General features: G+C 37.2%; 1 protein-coding gene across 3 annotated transcripts in view; it reads right to left on the reverse strand.

The window, feature by feature from the left end:
• Window positions 1-21,749, reverse strand: part of CDK17 (cyclin dependent kinase 17) — a 97,223-nt gene that overhangs the window by 43,290 nt on the left and 32,184 nt on the right. The window contains exons 1-4 of one of the 3 annotated variants that reach the window (XM_071800304.1): window positions 15,325-15,345; window positions 15,078-15,226; window positions 10,449-10,487; window positions 642-806 (exon numbers count right to left, since the gene is read on the reverse strand). In XM_071800304.1, the coding sequence (XP_071656405.1) occupies window positions 642-806; window positions 10,449-10,487; window positions 15,078-15,195 (322 nt within the window). In that variant the 5' untranslated portion in view covers window positions 15,196-15,226; window positions 15,325-15,345. Of the gene's footprint in view, window positions 1-641; window positions 807-10,448; window positions 10,488-15,077; window positions 15,227-15,324; window positions 15,346-21,749 lie in introns of those variants that run through there. The other 2 variants (XM_071800303.1, XM_065841077.2) reach the window with 2 other exon arrangements.

Consider the following 21,749-nt stretch of genomic DNA (forward strand, 5'->3'; position numbering starts at 1 on the left):
AGTATCAATTAACAAAGCATGACTTAAAATAACATAAAAGCAGGGTAAAACGGTGACTGGAGGCAGCAACATGACAAATTACTTGAAGGAGAAGAAAAAAATTGTAATTTATTTGCCCCACAGAACCATAAATATAGCTTGAGATCACAACAAAAAAGATAATTATAGTCAAAATTATAGCTGAGTGGCCTTAATTTACCATTGAAATAAAGAATTTTTTTTATTATAATAACGAAAAGTCTAATTAATAGGTCAGTTCTTTTTAAATGCCACATAGAGGATGATTATCCTCTATTTTTATCATATGCAAGTTATTGCAGTTCTCACCAATACTTAACTGAGATGGACACATAGGTTTCTTGCAAAATATTAAGAAAGAATATTTTAAAATTTTGTAACTCTGCAACTGAAAAACATTCATAGAAGACTTCTCTCCGGTCTTATATTTGCGTTCTTCCTGAAAATCTTAGGAGACATTCAGTACCTTAAAAACATGCTTCTCTAACCACCCTAGAAACAGACTGTTACATTCCTAGAGATTGATTAAAGCATTACAATAACCGTTATCTCCTGCTAAAAATCAATACAGACATTATTCTTCAAAGAAAAAATGAACTTAAACAAACAACGTGGTAAATTACCTAATCTGCTCCCATTTCTGGGCATTGCCATGAAAGAGCCGAGGCTGCCCCCTATGACGCTATGTGGTCTCCGTAACGGGGGCTTCTTGAAAGATCCCGTGTACTGGTGGAGAAATGAGTGCATGCTGTGAGACGTTGGAGGCCTGCCATTCTTCACAATGGGCTCTACAATTCACAAGGATCAACATATTCATTCCCACAAACAAGCAGGATGGTCAGGAACATGCCAAAAGAAAGAAAAAAAAAAAAAAAGAAAAAAGAAAAAAAAAGAAAAAAACAGTTACTAGATAGCAAATCACCACTCTCGTAAGATTCTCTTTCATACTAACAGTAAACCATAATACTACTGCTATTTCTCAATTAACCAATTAACCAAAACATGGCATCAAATATTACCCAAATCTCATTTTATTACATTCTGTCACTCTGCTGCTGGATCAGTAAATGAACTGAATACACAGTTTAAAAATGTGAATAAAACCAGAATGTATATTTTAGTATCAACTTTTCATCTTCTGAATTAATGATTTGTCTTATTGCACAATGTTTCATCTTTACTATAATTTAAACAGACCAGATGTTAGATCAACTCACACAATGAGCAAATTCAACCACAAGCCTTTGGAAATATTCTCCCTCTCAAAGTTCTTGAGGATCACTAGTAGCAAGGCCTCACTACTGGAAATCTTCAGAAGGAAACATACCTGTCTATACTCACCAGAGCTGCCCTGCCATAATTAAGGTTATTAACTTAAAGGTTATCATAATTATTAAGTATTCAGTGAGTTACGCTGGCTTTCTACTGGGCTGTGTCTCAAACAGCACTTAGACTTAAAATCAGGACTGTAAATTTTTTACTTACTATTATTGATAAACAATTTAAAAAAAAAAAGATGAAATATAAGAAATTTTAAAATCTGATCTACAAATGAGCATACAAAATAAGCGTTCGTGTCCTCTCAGTATCCTTACTCTGCACATATGGGTTGGCACTCAAGGATGGCCGTGGCAATGGATGCAGTCTAACTCAGAATGCACAGAGGCTTTTTTATCCCAACAAGGAGGAGAAAAGAAGCCAGCCGGCATTGCTTGTCACAAAACTAGACTTACCAGGATCACTGATGAAGTCATCCATACAAGAAATCAAAGAAGAAATACTGTCACAACCCAAAGCATACCCAGAGGTAAGAGTCACCCGGCAGCTACATACAAGCACTGTCTCCGTACCAGGAAAAAGACCAGACATGTGATTGATCATTATTGATGATTAAGGGAGTGGAACATCTCCCTTATGAGAAAAGGCTGAGGGAGCTGGGGCTCTTTAGCTTGGAGAAGAGGAAACTGAGGGGTGACCTCATTCATGTTTATAAATATATAAAGGGTGAGTGTCACGAGGATGGAGCCAGGCTCCTCGGTGACAACCAATGGTAAGACAAGGGGCAATGGGTACAAACTGATACACGGAAGGTTCCACTTAAATATGAGAAGAAACTTCTTCACAGTGAGGGTAACAGAGCACTGGAACAGGCTGCCCAGGGAGGTTGTGGAGTCTCCTGCTCTGCAGACATTCAAAACCCGCCCGAACACCTTCCTGCGTAGCCTCATCTAGGTGTTCCTGCTCTGCCAGGGGGATTGGACTGGATGATCTTTCAAGGTCCCTTCCAATCCCTAACATTCTGTGATTCTGTGATGTGCCCACTTCACACTTTAGATTCAAGTAATTTTATTTTTCATGTGACTCTTATTACCCTTACAGACACGTGTTGTTTGGTATTATTTGGAAGACAGAAAAGGCAGCAGCCGTGCACCCGACAACTGCAGTGTGAGAGCTGCTGATGGAGTGGTAGCTCCTGAGGAGTTTCTGGAGCCATTCATGGCTGCCCAGAGCCCCACTCGCACCCACTGGGACAGGGAACAGGCCGGGACGCTATTTCACCACCCCAACTTATATTCTCACATGCAGGGACCCCAAAATCTTGTTTTCCCTTCCAAAATAAGAATAATATCACTAGATGAACTTATTTTATGGAAAACAACAGCAAGAAATACCTAATAACCCAAACAAAACAGGATCCTGAAGGGAATCTCCCTCCCTTCCCACAAGAACAAAAAACTTTTGGAAATATTATTATAGAGATAGAAGTACACAGACAGAACTATCCAAGAACAGGACAGTGACTTTAAAAACAATTATGCAAGAAAATTCAGCATATAAACAGGAATTATTATATTAAAACAACAACAAAAAAAATCACTTTAATTCAGCTGCTGCGGGAAAATGAAAAGCCATAAAAATGCTTCAGGCAGAGAACAGAATGTGAAAGGACATATCAGCACAGCTGCAATCCTGCCTGCATCTTCCCATTAATGTCCTTTGTAAACACAGCTTCAAAATGTGTGAATATGAAGAAAAATACACTGTAGATCCATGTATTGGTTCATCAAGTATGATCAGTGTCTTCACCTTCAAAATTCTGTGCATCTCTGTCCCAAATCCTTATTTCTGTGTCTAATGCATTACAGCAACCCTTTCAGTTTCAGAGTGGTGTCAGCTTCCTTGTTCTGTGCCTTCAACAGTAGATTTACCCTGGGGCAGCAGGCAGTAATTCCTTCCTCCTGATCTTTTTAACAGAATCTATCACTACTTCCACATAACAGAAAACATATCAGTTCACATACAGCACAACTACTGCTTTGATTTTTTTATATATCAAAACTCGCTTTCTAACTTTCTTACCGATCTTTGGTTTTAATTTGATCTAGCTCCTAGACTAAGGACCTCATGCTGAGTTTATACATAATGTCAAACGAATGGTAACTCTGAAAATCCAAATACCTGATGAGTTTGTTGAGATATATTTGTTGTCAAATATTTTTTAGCTCTGCCACTATGGTCAACAGCTTTACGCTTGGGAGAGTAACTTCAATCTTGAGCAAGGTGCTGAGACAGACTGATGCTTGGTAACTGCAAAATGTATCTCCCATGGCAAGATAACTTCCTCACACACAAATATGCAAATTCTGCATCAAAGTTATTTTTCTCATCCTAATGAGCAACTGAGGATGTCAGGATACATCTCAACAGGGGCTGGAGAAACAAAGGCAGCAGAAGGAAGGGGCAAGGCAGCTTGGCTGGGAGCAAAGCTCGGCCTGCAAGCAGGACAGCACATTCGCCTCTGCTGTCCTTTGTACATTTGCACCCATACACACCTCTATACGTTCCCAGCCACTGAGGACTCCAGTATCATTAACCACACTGGAGTGTGTGCACACATGGCGAGTACAGTTGCATTCACAGAGCTGATTATTTCCCTTGTATGTTACAGTTTTTGGCTACTCACGCTAAAATTAATCTACCTCCATGAACTGTGTAGCATGTAAAAAAGGCCAGAGTTTATGATACACTGAATGACTAATTAGAGACTAAGGTTTATGTTCATTACTAACATGAGAGTGCGAAGAAGAGAGATTATTATTTAAAAAACTTGTTTTCCTCATGGCACTGGTAGATTTGCACATATTTTACAGTTTAAAACAAAATTTCTAAAGTATCTTAACACAAAAAGTTCATCTCAATTATAAACATAGATAAAACTATTAAGCAAACATAACATGTATATAGAAATGAAATACAAATGGTTAATGTAGTAAGATCCAATTATACAGAAATAACTTTCACCATCATAGGTAACTACCACCTTCCCGCACTGTCGTAAGCAGTGTTCTAAATTATGAAGCCCATTATAAAATTTAGCAACAATAATTTAGGTCATGTAGTAGGACAGGCATAACTACAGACAGACAATGAAATTAAGGTTACAAAAACTCTCAGATTACTAGTATACTTGTGATTAAGAGAAGCACTAATAACACTTGATTACAAGTATTTTTTAAAATCATAGTACAAATTAAGTTAGGAAAAGGATCACATAGTGTTATTCTTTTTATGATTGCATAACTTACAGACTTAGAGTCTGGAAAAGTATTCTTGTATATACAGGTAAGTTTGCATTGTGTATGCAAGAAACTTTTAAATAAACGTTCACATGAATCCTGCATTGTGTGCTGTCTCCTTGCAAATGTGACAGTAACAGCTAAGAACTGGAGTAAATATTGAAAATAATCAAAAACTCTTGCTGGCAATGAATTTATAAGACATTGCATTTTTATTTCTGTGCATCTATGAGATACAAGATTTAAATAAAGTGCTTTTGAAAAGAGTATTTCACTCTCTCTATCCAAAGATTCCTAAGTACTTTTTCCAAATTACAATTTCATTTCATTCACATAAAGCATTTAATTTTTTTGCAGGATTACTAAGATGCTGAATCACTACATTTAAAGGGTAATGCTGCAGTTTTTAAGGCGTGAATTTAGTGCAACTGCCTCGCCTTAACTGAGTCAAAACTGTAAAAGTTAAATGCCTTTACTACATACATTTATAAACTGCTTCTTAGAATTTTAGCTCTGTGATTATAGGTTTGGTTTGTCTTAAAAAAAATGTTTCCCTGCATAAAACTCACTAACATTCCTTATGTGGTGTCACTGCACTTGGTAAATATAACTCAGTAACCACTCAAAGGCTTGGCTGGCATGATGGAGGTCTGTCCAGCAGCACAGCAGGTATTTTCATGGAGCTATTGGCCTAATATTCAGCCGCAGCCAAAATGAACAATGGAAATTAAAGAGAGCAGAAACGCCACTATGCAAGTGTACGGATATACCTCACTTCGACCATCATGCACAGTTCTGGTCTTCTTCTCTCAGATTAAAACTGCAGAAGGTGTGATACAACCCACAGACTTGCAGGACTGCTGCAGAGAGCACCCAGGAATCAGCTGCATCCACCAGCTCCTCCAGCGTGAGCGTCTCTGAAGCAGCCAGCCCTGGTAGGTTGCAGACGGTGCTGTGAAGCGGTTCGTCACACCGCGCATCTCTGGAAACTCCTCACCACAGGACATTACAACCATCAGAGGTTTACAAGACTCAAGGGGAGACTGACAAATCTGCTCAGGGTTACTGACTGCACAGAGACCTGCCTGGTTCAGGGAGTCTCTGAACTAGAAACCAGTGCAGTACTCTGGGGAAATGCTGTTATATTCTGGGCTCTAATCTTAGACTTGCCCTTAAATGCCATCCTTGGGGACAGGAAAACATCCAGGCAGAACTCCATTACGACACGAGGCTTCTGCAGCACCTGGGCAGTTTGCTCGTGTTGGCTCACGCTGGCACAACCACTCCAGCAAGGGCCTTATTAACTATTGATCTCCAGCTCTCTTTCCTCATTCCACTCTACAATGTGAAATTCCAAACTGATAAAACTTGTGAATACAAAAAGTGAGCTGAAAGCAAGACTTCTTAGTGGCTCTTTTTTGACTGAATTTGGTCAGTTGCTGCTATGTTATTTTGGCTACAAAACACTTCTTTCACTCATCTTTCAAGGAATGTCAGCTCATTTCTTAAATTTCTCATGAAAGCTACCAAGCTATCTTGCAAAATCAGTCTTTGTATGTGAAAAAGGTTAACAGAAACATTCTGAGAATATTCAGAAATATTATACTGGCATAGAGGATGAACACAGTTTTCTTTTCAATGCCCCTGGACACTTATTGAAATATGTGTCTCTTTTTTTAAAAGTTCACACATATATACACACACACATATATACACACACACACACTTTTTCTTAAATGCCACATCCATGTTATCTTGTCAAATGTGCACCTTCAGCAAGGTTTACGATTGGCCAATGCACGGTGACTGCACTGTTGTATTACTTGATTTTCAAGTTCGGCAAATGCTGAGCTGCTGCTTTATTTCACTTGGATCATTTTCTTATATTTTTTGCATTCTACCATTCAAACTTCCGTTAATATTGGCATAATGCAAAGTAACTACAACAATACCACTGAGAAAAAATACTCTTTAAAATATAACCAGCCTGGCTTACTAAGATTGTAAGAGTTTCCAGACCATGTTGCTGATCTGTTTAAGAATACACAGATCTATTTTAAGAAAATACAGTACCCAGTAAGGTACCACTGCTTTGCTAAGTTTGAAATAATGCCAACACCAATGCTAACAAACAGACAAGAACAAAAAATAATTCAAATGAGCTGCTGAAATCTTTAAGTAGTGAAGTGACAGAAATTTAGGCTTAAGTGGAACTGGTTTTTTAATTTCATAATTATAAGAACTGCCAGGATAGAGTAGAACAATAGTGTATATAACCAAGAAACTTGTATGAGGAATTAGTCAAAACCAACTATTTCATGAGGTTATAAAGATGTCTCCTCTTTTTCGTTTAGCTGCAATTTAAATTAACCACAAACCCCGACCTGAAATTACTCCCAAGTTAAGCAATTTTTCAATAAATTGCCAGTGTTTCTTTTCCTTGACCATCTATCTGAACAAAGAGCCAACACTACCAGTTTCTTTCCTGGGCTGGATTTACTTGAGTTCCAAAGAGGCTGCAGAATTTCCTGGCATTTCTACACAAGGCCTCAGCAACTGACATACTGTCACATGTCAGTCAGCCACAGGATTAAAGAAAGTGTTTTCATTAGGAATGCAAATGCATTGTAAAACACACTTCTGGCATAACTAATGCCACATACTCAACTACCTCTTCTTCTTTGTATGTCCCATGAGTACCTCTATTATGTGATTAAAAGACCAAGCTGGCTTTCAGATTTCACTGCCTAAATTTTGAAATGGTATTTGCTTCAGCTAGCTTTAATAAAGAATCAAAGTCACCTGTCATACATGGTGACATTTTCCCTTAAAACAAATCTCTAACAGAGCTGAAGAAGTCTGGAAGAAAGAGTATTATTCAGTAACCACTATCCATTCTGGACATGGAAACCATACAAATACAAAAACATACGTTTTAATGTCATACAAATTAAGTAGACAAGAGGAGTTTTTTCTAATCAAAGACAGATATCAGAGATGTAGCATTTATGACCTCTGCTTTAGGTATATAATGCGAACTGAACCCAGGCATGCTCTATATTCTAAGCAAGGACAAATTATAGTGCAACAGCAAGCCTGCCACAATTCACTGCTGCTAGCAAAAAGGTGGCTCAAGGTCCTCCCCCAGCAAGAAATCAGTGTAATTTTGATTTCGGTTTTTCAAGTGGATCATCATGGGGCACGCAGAGTGTGGGAGCTGGCACAAGGATGGAGGCAGAACCTCACTCGGCACTTTTAACTGCAGCTTGACTTTGGATTAGCTCAACAATAACATAATCTCACTAAACACCCTGAGAATCAGCTACTGATTCTTACAGGACAGGACTTCATGCAGTTTCTTTTCCACCCACCTTGGCCTCACCCTTGTTCCACAAAACTTCCAGGGTTGTTTGTTTTTATTTTCCTTTTCTGTTTTGATAGAGATTGCGGAACTGTATAAACTCTACATAGGTGTACTAAATATTCCTTCTCTAAACAGCCCTGCATTCACAAAGCCTGCAATCCATCATGATAACCTTTTAATATTATTCATATCGACTGTCTCAAATGCTACTATCATAGAGCTTAATCATGTTTTGGCATCATCTACTACACATTCATTTCACTAATCTGAGTGTATGCTCTATTAATGATCACTCAATTTTTACATGTCTACTGGCAATATTGATTGATTTTTTTTTTTTTTTGGACTTGCAATACAAAATATATTTCGAACAAACTGCTTTCCTGGAAGAGGTGTTGTCAAGAAGCCCTTTATTTTTCAGAAATTCTAGAATGTAACCAGGTGAATTTCTGACATCTTGGAGCTGGTATGCTGCACCGTATGATATCTAATTACATTGCTCTAAGGCTGTCAGACCCACTCAGTAAAATCAGTTGATTGCAGGTGATGGCTCCCACAAAAGAAATATTTAAATAACCTGAAGCAGCCATACATTTGCTATATGTGTATTCTCAGGGAGTCACAGGAGGAATACTGCATAAAATACTGCATATTTATATATTTATATACAGTATTTTATGGTTGTTTTCATGGACTCCATTATGCGATATCCAGTAAAACATTAAGTCACTCTAAAAATAGAGCAATCACGCAAAACTATTTAAAAGTGTATTTATTCATTAAGTAATAAGATGAAACCGTCACATTAATGACTATTACAGTATTTAGAAGAACCTCAAATGATTCCTCCCATCATTCAAAATTAACCCATGCGAGTCATGTGCAGAGCATGAAGGAATGTGCTGACAGCATTTGAGTTTTTCCCAGAAATGAAGTACCTCAATGACTAAAATGGCACTGAAATGCCCTGCAAACTTTTAATTTGGGACAAAAAGGACACACATTCTTCCAAGGAGCCTGTTTAAACTACAGAAACAAGAGATAATACACAAAAGATGAGATCAGGACATCTAAGAGACACTACAAAAAGCCCTTCAAAGTTGACTTCACACAAAGTTTTTTTCTTCAGTCTAGGTACCGAGACATAGACCACAATCAAATGAGACATATTTAAAGTCGAAAATCTGCCCTTGAGATTTATATATTTCATGCCATTTAAAAGGTAATTCTCAAGACAGTACCTCTGGGTCATCAGAACACGTATTGGAACATAAGCGTGGTGGTCCCGTACATCACATCATCTCTGCGTGACACATGACCAGTTACTCTTCTACTTTTTAAAAAGCGTAATTCCAGAAAGCATTGCACTACACCAAATACTTCAGAACACTGTTTCAGGTACAATTTAAACCAATGCGAGTCATCATTGTAGCCAAGATAAAAGTATGCCTGGCTTCCATCCTTGTCTGTCCACACACAGCAACCCTGTCACTCCCAAGACAAACATCCGTGAGGCCACTCTGCCAACCAAATCAGGAGCAGAGGACTTGGTTCTTTTTTGCCCCATTTTCAGAAATAACTCTGTTGGCTAGTTTTGTCTATTTTACTTTTCTGTACTTAGCAAGTCCATCTGAATGCCATTTGAGAACAAATCTCTCCATATTCATCAGTGAGCCTACGCTAGCAGATATTTGGTGTATTTAGAGTCTATTTCTGCATCCAAGCACCAAATTCTCCTGCCAAACCTACATTCTGCTTGTGAAGGAAAACACTCCTGAGTGGATAGGTCTCTGCAGTGAGCTTTCGGGCACTGAATTTTCATGCACATTTGACTTTATAAGCACTTTGACATATGAGTAGAGCCCCCAGGTTTTGTCGGAAGAAGTAAATTAAAACAGAAGGGAAGAAAGAACACCATGTTGTGCAGTGTATGTGGGATGGAGAAACCATACTGAACAGCACTAACAAAAACTGATGTATGCCACAGCACAGAAGGGTACATACAGACCAGAATAAAAACAGCACCAGCACGGTGTAAGGGACAATACAAGGTTCAGCATTTAGCTCTGACAACTGCCAGTTATTTGCAGCAATCTGTAGCTCTCGAATGATCTCTACCACTTCTTGGCATTTCTCCTCTCCTCCCACCCCACCTCCGATATTTTTATACTGATACTTTCCTCCAGTATCAGCAGAGAAATTGCATTGACTTATTACCAGTAACCATTTCTGTGCTCATATTTTCAATTTAAGAACATCTTGAAAATATGTTGCACCACACTGTTTTCCTTCCATACTCAAGGAATCACACGCAGCAGATGGAATGGGAATTTCTCAGCTGTACTGAAGATGATTTGCAATGACTACAACTACAAAGACATTTGGATGTTCGGAGACAGTACTGCAATGTGTCGATTCTTATGAACATTCATGCCTCTTATCAGAGTAGTAACTAGTCATTAAAAGCCTTAAACCTAAAAAACACTTACGCACTTTACTGTAGCTGATCCTTCCATTATTACTCACACCTGTAAAATTACAAAAGAATTATGCAAGTGTTTGTGAAACCAGATCCTATGATCACATCACTGAGCTAAAACACACCAAATGGAGATAAATATTATTCTAGAAATTCATCAAGCCATTTCTATCAGAAACTGACTTGTTTTAGTTTAGTACGTATGCATGTATACATCTACATATAAAAATAAAAACCGGCAATATAAAATAGCTTTCCAAGTTACTTATATATTAATGCAAGAGCTGTGGATGTATTTATTAACATATCTTGTAATTATTCTAAAAAGCATGCTTGGAGCTTGTGATAATGTATTTCATAATATTAGATAATACGGTCACATTTTCTTGCCTTCATTAAAGAGCAGATTCGTATGTGTTTAAAGTATTTGCATAAATTTTGCAGTTAATTGGGCTTTAAATATGCATGATTTGGATGTTGCTTCTAGCCAAATTTCATTAGTATGTCATTGGCAAGGAAAAATTTCAGAAGCTAATTTAGCTGTCAACTGTTACAAATTATCATTTAGTATTTTTAATATTAATCTCAATACATACAGTAAGGTAGAATCTAGAATTAAAAAAGCAAGCTGGCACATTGTTAGTGTGCTTGAATCAAGACAGAATGAAAAATAAACAACAAATCCAACTAATTGTCTTTATATGTTGAAACAGAGACCATGAAAAGCATCTGTACTTAGATAAAAGAATAGCCCAAAGTATACTTCATACAGTCCACAGTTCATAAGGCTTCAGATGTATATTAGGCATTTCACTGGTCCCTCTGTTTCTATGGTTTATGCATCTGGTTTTGTGATGTCTCCTCACCCAGAAGCCAATTCCGATGAACATAATTTGTAAGGCATATTTAATTATATATAGGTTTCTGATCACTCAATAATTTGATGGTGTTCCAAAAAAAACCCACAAAACCAAAAGCAAAACTGTTAGATATTCTACATTCAGTGCAATAGTTCTGTGCTACTGCGTGGAACAATATGGGTTGATCCCTGCTAATCCCATTTTGCTGCTGATGGATGAGTGCTGCATACTGAGATAGTACTGACATCAGGCAATGAAGGAGGCTGTGTATGAAATGACATTGCACACAAAAGGTAAGCTGATTCAGTGGTATCAATGCACTGCGAAGAAATTAAAAGTTGCACATCTATTTTTATGTCTGTGAACTGCAAATGGGACAATTTGTTCTGCATTAGGAGTACTGCTCTTTAAAAGCAAATCTTTGAACAACCCACTCAAAGCTGGAGCTAATGACAAGGTGGGTCTCTGGATCTGAGCAGCAGCTATTTGAAATCAGAGGCAATTGTTCTGGGAGAGGAAATGTGTGCCAGAGGGCTGAATGAGACAGGTGAGTGCAAAAGGGTGACCCTGAGGAAAGGTCCCTTGATCCTATGTGCATATGACCTACATCTGGAACTGCAGTGCTGAACTGGAACTTTATAATCAAGATTTTACAGGACATGTATGTGAAAACCAGATAGAGACGAGCACGAATCCCAGGTCAGCACAGATGTAGTTTTCTGTGGATACAGCCTTTACAGTCTCTAAGGTCCAGTAACACAGCTGTTTTCCAGGAAAGAAAAAAGCTAGCTCGTCTAAAATTATATCCTTCAGTGGACATGGCCATCAGAATGGAATGACAGAAGATAAGACAGGTGATTTGCTAGGAAGAAAACAAAACAAAAATGGACAACAACAATGGAAAAAAGAAAAGCTGCAAAGGTCTTCAGTGTTCAGGGTCTATTCTTGCCTTTCGGCATGAGAACAGCTGCAACGCCCTTCAACTTCTCAAGTTCGTGATGTAATAACGGTCAAAAATAAACCACATAGGAAGAACCACTTTCTGAAGACTGTTTGTATCCTTGACTTTGATTCTCTGTAGATCAAGGTACTGGTTTGCCTTTGATTTACTAGACTGTGCTTTTCAAATTTCTTAAAGAACAGACCCAAATCCTGCAAACTGAGCGCATTTTCTTTCTCTGTTCCACAGGGTAAAGGAGCTGTTTATTCTTCTTAGAACCAAAGCTAGGGAGATGGTTACTCCTGCCTTCTGAGATCAGCACCATCACAGTAAAAGATGAACTTTCAAGATCTTCATGCAGCTCTCACTTTATAAACTATTCTTCAAGAGACTAAACCCCCTTGATGTGTCTGAGCTGGTATTTACACTTAGTACAGGCTTCTTAGCACTCTGATTTTATAAGATGCTGAGATAAACCTTTCTCATTGAAGCACTCTTCTGTATGTAATTTTTTTTAATAATGTGCACTGGTTGTTTTTTTTTCTTTTTTTTTTCCCAGGCTATGTTCTCTACCAAACTTGTCTTTCACCAAAAGAGAGAACTCATCTCCTGACTGTTTTTTCCAGCAATTGTTGTTGCCCAAACCCTGATTCCTACAGTCTGTCTGAAAACTACTCCTTCAAAATATTGTGATCTGTGCGAGAGTTAGAACTGCCTTTAGAAAAGCAGGACTAGCTGGTGTAGCAAGCATTTTTCCAACCCTGCTTTCTGAGAGAAGGAGGGTTGGAAATGAAAAACAAAGCAAAAGAACAATCCACAAAGTAGTATCCTGTTCATCTCTGCAAGATCAAAGATAGGACAGATACTAGTATCTGCATTCCACAAGTATCAAAAAAAAAGGAAGCAAATGTCAGTAAAACTTAGAATTACATAAAATTATGAGTTCAGGGTTACAGGTAGCAACAGCACAGTTTATATTTACTATCCTTCCTCTTTCAAGAGGATCAAACAACACTTCAGTGTATACAAAGATACTCAAGTAAGGTATTAACAACATTTTGTAGTTGTAAGCATAGCATGTACTGTATCACACAATATTAGCATATAAGCTTTCTTTTGGCCAATGAATTAATGTGTAAAGTAAAATAAAAGGAGCACTAAAAGCTAAATAATGAATTTCTAATTAGAACCTCTTTCTTCAATTGTATTTTATAACTTTAGATACCTACTGAGAAATTAAGTTTGTCAGAGTTCAGTGATAAGCATTCAGAAGACATCCACATATTGCTGTTTGAGATAATTCTCAGATAAATATTATAAACTGTACATAGATCCACACATGACTTAAGATGGCATAAGCTCATGCTTCTGTTAATGAGTTATTATGTCCCCTGTCCCTTGAGCTGGCATCCAGAACATGATACAGTTTAAAATAAAATCTTTTTGTTCTTCCTGGTCCAGTTTTCAACTGAATCCATTCAACAACTCAGTTCACTACATTCACTGATGCTGGTAACAATTCCTGATGCTCATTTCCCAGCGTTGAAGTAATATTCTTAGCACTCATTTGCATAATAAAATCCATCTGTCAGATGTATATACAGGTGTGAACAAAATATGCATCAGTAAAGAAGGCTAATACAAGTGAAGCCACATGGGACAACTGCTCAGTGTTTCAGAAAGTACTTCACAGAAATCAGTGCAAAAATGCTAAAATTATTATTTCAGAGTAGACCTGTTGTATAAACACATAAAAAGTTGTAGTAAACATAATTTACCAAACTATTGGGCATGGCCCACAATGAAGACAGGATATAGCAATGAATATACCTGCGATTAAGGGTAAAAGCGAAAAATATGAATAGCTTTGTTTTGCCAAAGGTAAATTCAGTTTTCAAAAACTTGGTATGCAACAGATCTTGGATGAGGTTTCAAAAGTCTGCGGGGAAAATTCCCTTGTCTCTACTTCTGCTCAAATTTCCCAGCCCTGTCAGCTTCTAGTGGAAAAATTCAGAATCATTTATTGGTGTGAAGTGGGGGGAAAAAAAAAATCAGATCACTTGATACTTGAGAAAATCTTAGATGTCAGCAAAGCAAGAAATACTACTAATCAGCATAAAAGATGAAATATGACTTAAAAGCTGCAGCCCAGGAAACGGAACGAAGCAATAAAATCTTTTCCAGTCATTATTACTGCAGTTTGCATTCAAAAGCAGTATTATAATTAATGTGAACTTTATAGCAGCCAGTACATTTATGGGATCAGCCAAAGACTCATTTAAGAATACACAGACAAGTTAGTTATCCTGAATGTTTCCAGCTGCCTTCATATTGCTGAAGAGAAAATACTATTCAGAGACATGAAGGGGTGACAGAATTCTCAGACTACTGCACTTCATCCCCAACAATAACATAAACAGTTTTATTTATGATACTTAAGCAATTACTATCAATTATATTACCAAATAATCATTTGGGGTAAAAATTTAATTTGAAGCCATATGAAGTTGATGTCAGACCTGCTAAATTAATAAAATAATAATTTGTTTATTTAAAGAGCATCTACGATCCTTGCTGCACACCGCATTACAGTATCAATCTAGATAGCTGTTGGTAAATAGCTGTATTACAGTTCAAAGTCAAAGCAAACCAAACCACTGTGTGACAACATATCAACCTGTTAAAAGAACTAGGGTAGTCAAATATAAGATAAATCAAAAGAAAAGGTTAGTGAGGAAATCCATGCAATTGTGAAAACTGATATAAACCCCAAAAGCACTCACTTCAGTGGGGCCCATTACAATCCTTACATTTTCTGGAAAGTGAAAGATGTGCTTACCGTTATCTTTGCTGCTGTTTTCTTCAATTGTCATTTGTTCTGCTAGCTCAGACAGCGATTCATCAATGGTCTGGCTTCCACGCAAGGTTAAGGAAAGTCTCCTCTTAAACTTTTTCATTCTATCAATGTTAAGTCTGGCTTAAGGAAGCCTGGGGGGAAAAAAAAAAAAAGGCAAAAAGTGAGAAAAAAATTAGTTCATCCAAAACAAAAATTTAATTATCTCCCATAAAAACATAAGAAGGCTTACAGAAAATTTAGTTGGTGTGCAAATTACCCTTAAAACAATATCCTTAAAGCAGGATTACTTTACTGGCCTGAAGAAGGATGTCTTGAGAGGTAGGTGCCCATACATTTTTGCAATTTTTCTTTGTTAGGGAAAATGAAAATCTTTGTCGCTTTAAAAAACAGCTGATTTGATCACTAATTTTACAATCTAGTAATAAACAGCCATTTGAAAACCTATTGAGTCCACACTCTGTTGCCTCCTTCACCAAACCCACCAAGGAGGAGGAGACTGGAACCTCCGTCTTTCAGCCCCTTTGTTTATAGATGAGAAATTACTGAACTTCTCTATATTTTGCCCTTTGCACAAAAGGAGGAAGGGGACAATACTAAATGCTTTAAACACAAAAGCAATTCTCAAACCCGATCCCACCTCGGAAAATAGATAGCCAGGGCCTGATAGCAACAGACAGAATGGACGTTTCTTTCCAATTCGGCAATAAGGCTAAACTGGGAAATACTTTCTCCATGGAAAGCAGTAAGCAAACAAGTAATAATAACAAAGGTTCAGGCTGATAAACATAATGCCACAAGTCTGAGCTGGTAAGTGAACTTTGCAGCGTGCCATATTTTTGCCCATACATGATGAGAAACACAATTTTGTCCTTCATTACTCCATATGGACAATTTGACCTGGATGTTATTTCAGAGTAACTTGTTCATCTCCTCATAGACTCCCATAGTCACAAAGGCAGCATTAAACACAAGCACAGCATACTTTCAAGTCTGAGCTGCTAATGTGTTTTTTTTCCTTCATCTATCAGCCTCCACACTCCAAAATGCAATATTCACATACAAAATTAGAAAATCAAATTTTCCTCTATGTCCTCCTCCAAACACAAATGCAAGAAGTGGTACTCTAAAGATCTACGTTTAATAAGAAATTGTGAATATGATTACTTTTATATTGACATTGCCCCTTACAGTACACACATTTCAAGTGTGCAGCTTACTCTTTGTTTAGATGCTACATAATAAAAAGGAGAACAAATTGGAAAAAGTTGAGAGCGTCTGTTGGTGGTAGGAGAACATATAGACTGAATGATCACAAGACTAGATGGCACAGGACAGTAAGTAATACATAAGGACTGACAAAATAAGACCTTCGGGATTTGAGCCCAAAAGCCTGAGATGAACATTAAAATTGCTGGCAAAGAAGTAATCACATGCAAGGGAAAAGAGGTGGATTACAAAACACAGTAACATCTTAGACAACCACGTTTACTATAAGCAGAAGTAGTCAGGCACTGGGTACAGATATGTAGGAAATAAAAATATAACTGTTGGAGATACAGCTAAGCGAGCAGTTTCAAAACCACCCTTTTAATGCGTTGCTGTATGTGCAATAAAGCCACACCTTAGTATGAATAATTGTGCTCTCTCGCACTCAAAAGCAGGATATTCTTATTGTTAAGAAACTGCATTCAGAGAATGTTCCAAGGGGAACATTTACTTTTCCTGTTCAGGACCTGCTTTAAAGACCTTACTTGAAACTGCTGTAATTCTGCATTTATTTTAACTCGTCCAAAACAATGGCCTATGTTTCTCTTAAAAACCTAGTTTTAAAAAAAAAAATTGGAAGGACACATCCTTTATACGTGGTTTTACTCAATTATCCTATACGGTTCTTTGAAACCCGCATCTTCCTACATGTATTACTCTCAAAAAGGGTATGTGCAATTTTTAGCTATGTAATGCCCTAAAGCTACCTGACAGCACAACAATTTCTTGCCAGTTTTCCACTTGGGCAGTAACTGGGGCCTTTGTATGGAACAGGCTGTTACTGGTTTCTGAGCTTGCCAATATTTAAGCCTACACAATTTTCTAATCAAAAAAGAAGGTCTAATGCTGAAGAATATTACATATAAATTAACAGACACATAGATCACAAAATCCAAGAAATATTCTAAAACTCAAGCTAATATAAAAGCAAATATTTTATTAACTATAGTTACAAAATTTCTCCTGTTATAAGGTTTCACGGAGTGCTGAAGCACCATTTTTACTAGGAATCTGAATTACAGGATTCATGGCTTGATTTTGAAATAATTTAATAGTAAAAAGGAATCAGGAGTGGGAATCCACATGAGTGAATGCTTCCTTCTATTTAAATACAGTTCATTTTTTTAAAGGAAAAGATGCTTACCAATACAAACCCAAATTTTCTTTCTTAAAGCATCAGTACTCTCACTAATTCAGATATGTAAAATATGCATACATTTAAAAAACAAACAAAAACCAGCAAAAAAAAAAAAGGCACAAAAAACCCCACAAAACAACAAAACAAACAAAAAAAGGACAAACAAAAAAAAACCCACCACAAAGAAGGAGGAAGAGACCAGTATCTAGCACTTGGAACATCCTCTAACCTTGACTTCTTTACTCTCACTTGTGGCCAAAGTTGTAGAACCTGCTAAATCTTGATAGTTTGAGACAAGACCTCAGCAAACAGAGTTTTCAAATATGATCTACCTGACAAATTTGGTGGCTTTCTATGACAGGCTTACAGCATTAGTGGATAAGGAAAGAGCAACTGATGTTATCTGCCTAGACTCGTGCAAAGCATTTGGCACTGTCCCACACAACATCCTTGTCTCTGAACTGGAGAGACACAGATTTGACAGATGGATCACTCAGGGGATAAAGAGCTGGCTGGATGGTCACGCTCAACGGCTCGATGTCCAAGTGACAAGGGGCATTCCTCAGGGGTCAGTATGGGGACTAGTGCTGTTTAACATCTTTGTCCGTGACATGGACAGAAGGACTAAGTGCACCCTTGACAAGCTTGTTGATGACACTAAGCTGTCTGGTGTGGCTGACACGCTGGAGGGAAGGGATCCCATCCAGATGGACCCTGAGAGGCTTGAGAGGTGGTCTCTTCCAACCCAAACCATTTATGATCCTATGATTCTATAATCTACACAGTTCAAAGCTATCGTTGGTTCTCTAAAGTAACAAATTCAACAGAAAAGTAAATTTTAATTCAGTTTAACAACAGTAAAGGGAAATTGGCTGGTATTAGTTTTCACCAATTCAACAGACACATACTTGTTTGCTCCATTTAATGGCAAATCTAATTCAAATTGAAAATCGAGTTACTTGACTAGCAATATACATCTAGTGGCTATGATCAGATGCAGTAGGACTCCTGATGTTCTCCCCAGTCCTTACCAATTGTGAGAAGAATACTCACTGTTATTTTTATTTTTGAGCTTCAGAACAGAGCCCAGGGCTTGACTATTCTATTCTGTAAATTTATCTACGCTGAGTAAGTCATACCAAAATCAAATATTGTAGATGTCATGGCAGATAGATGCGTACACTTGAACGCAACTAATGCAAATTCTAGTCTTCTGCAGACAGAATGAGGACAAGCAATCTGATACAATACTATCTGATACGACACTATCTGATACGACCCAGAAAAGCTGGCAGAGACAAACTTGTTCAATCCTTATACTGATATGAACGAAGGAAGCGACAATGTGGTAGAGGAACTGTTGCTTCTTACAATCTCCAGGCTAACCCTGAGAACCTGGTATTTTTGTCTTTAAAAGTAACACAAGATAATTCTTCAACATTATGCTAAAATTTACCTTCCGCACACATTCTTTTCCTTAAAACCTGCAGAAAAAGTATTTTCTCATTGTCATTAACTCAGTTTGCTTCAATAGTCTGAAACTTCTGCTGTGCTCCTGATGCCATTTTAAAGCAATCTCTGTAATACAGTTCTGAAAACAAACTCTACACTTTTAAAATCATCCAGGTAAGACCAGATTAAATAAGTGGGTTCTGGTTTCCTTTCTTTATATCAGACCAATCCTTCCCACAACACATGTAGTAGAGCACTTCTCATTTGGCAGACACAAATGTCCACAACACCCTGGCTACATAGCAGACAGACATTAAAGCATTTTGATTGTAAAGTAATAACCGAACTAGATTCTGCACTCAACTATTCAGCAAAAATCAGAAGCCTTATACTGCCAACAGCCAGAATTCTCAAAAAACCCCCACACCTCCTTCAAGCTCCCAGACCCTTGGTACCTTGAAAGTGAAAAAAGTGTGTAAGATCTTTATACACAATTAATATATACTGTGTGCTTAATCCTTGTAAGTTTAAACAAATTTATCTAAAATTTTCAAAAGCAATGAGGTTATTTAATAGCTTAAATTTTAACCAGTTTATTGCAGGAGGGTCACAAACACCATAAGCTCACTAAGATTTTGCTGATTCAAAGCCCTCTGAAGTCAGTGGGAATCTGGCCTTCAACTTCAATAAGCTTTGGATCAGACTAAGTGCTGACGCCTCTGTTTCCAGATGTTATATTGCATTAAGATGCCTCTACATAAAGATTAAGCATTTTAAAATTGCTTCACCACTTAGACGCACACTGAAGTTGCTACTTGACTGTTTTTACAAGCTGATTTACAAGGTGGTAGGTGTCCTCCAAACATCTAAAGGCCCTTCTTGTTCTGGATAACTCATTTGAAGACAACAGCTGAAGTGGGAGGAAAGGACAGGAACAGAAACCCTACATAACTGTGTCACATGAACAACTGCGTGGACACAAGCACGGTCCTCAAGGACATGTTAACAACCTAAAGCTAAAGGCACAGGACGTCAAACCAAGCAGATATCAGCATGGCCACCTCTGCACCCAAAAAGGCCAAGTGCTCACCCAGTAGGTTCCATATGAACTCCTAGGACAGGAGGAGATAGAAACGTCCACATGAGACACTCAGTATGATTTTGTAAAATCACTATAATGTCATGGGTACACTTACACAGTAGTGGGCAAAACTGTAAAGATGCTTAAAAAAAATTGCAAGAAGGTATACTGTGGCACGGGTTTTAAGAGATCTGAAGATTCTGTCAAGAGACTTATGTTTTTTTAAGGATCTAAGATGGAAAATCAAGTAAGGTATTATCAACAGAAGAATAAAAACAGTCCACACAACTAGAAACAAGAATAATGACATTTTCTCTCATATGTTTCTCACAATTATAGTTGTTAATGATTCTCAAAATCCATGGTGTCATTCACTGTACCACTCAAATCTGAATAGATAATCATTCAACCTTCCACTAGCATTTTAATTACATCAGTTACAGGTCTGTTAAATATTTGCAAGCATGTAATAAACTATGAATCATTTGTTTGGCTGCATTAATAATTTTAGATGCATCTAACTTAAGAATAAGTATTTCTGAAGGTGATAATCCAAGCTTGTCTCAGAAAGAAAGGTCTGAAAAACTTGAGTACCGTAAACAATATTAATTAAAAAGAGAAACAGGAAACACCTGTCAGGCATATTGTCCCCTTAACCTAAAAAGAAAAGCAGCTTTCCACAGGGTTTGCATTTATTAAAATGTCCTCAGTCTACCACAATTTAAAAAAAAGAAAATCTATTGATCACATAAGCATTTCACACATCAAATACAAACTATTAATCTCACTCATGAGAAATAGATGAATAATTTATATAAGATCATAAACCATCAGTTTATGTTCATAAAATTCCCATCTAAAACAGATGCACCTCCTTACAATCACAATTCTATTGTAAAAGAATGGATTATAAATATGGCATCTTACTCATTGCTTCTGTTCTTTGTATTTGTTTCAACTCACATTTGTTCGCATGGGTGAAAATATTTTATACTGCATTTTTCCATACTTGGTCTTCAAAAGCAACACAACTCCAGCTAACTAGGTTCTCTTGTCAGGATCAGAAGTACTTTAAAAGTTATTATATTTTATACTGCATTAGGTCAAAGAACTGACACTGCACAGATATAAGTGACGTTGTACAAACAAGGACTTTGTTACTGATGAAAGAAAAATAATTATTAAGTCAATCTCACAGCCCAGTTTGACCTCCCAGTGAAATAAAGGCAAAAGGACTCTCACAGCCATTTCCTTATGAATAAAACAATATTCAATATGGAAATAAATTTTTGAGGTAAAGCCCCTTTTTACATATTTATAGAATCACAGTCAAACAATTAATGAAAATTGGCAGTAGAAAAGTATTCACAAAGGTTAACTTCTTATCTGAGGCTAGTCTTCCTAGGTAATGTAGGCAAAAAGGCTCCTCCTAAACTGAATAAGAGCATCTATACTTAGCTTCTGATCTAAATCATCAACTGGAAGAACCTCTGCAAATAGAGCAAACATATGAAAATGAGCTTGTCCTAATTTAATTTAGATTGTGAATACTCTTCTGTATTTTCAAAAAAATATATTGATCATGACTACAGGCATATTTAACTACACTAACTGGCACACAATTTAAAATAAACACCAAATCTGCCAAAAAGGGCCAAATCTTGCAGCCTTTTTTTCATATCCGATACTTATCTTCTTTCTCTTGGACTCAAAAAGT

This window comes from Patagioenas fasciata, chromosome 1 (assembly GCF_037038585.1).
Source record: "Patagioenas fasciata isolate bPatFas1 chromosome 1, bPatFas1.hap1, whole genome shotgun sequence".
Taxonomy (NCBI): domain Eukaryota; kingdom Metazoa; phylum Chordata; class Aves; order Columbiformes; family Columbidae; genus Patagioenas; species Patagioenas fasciata.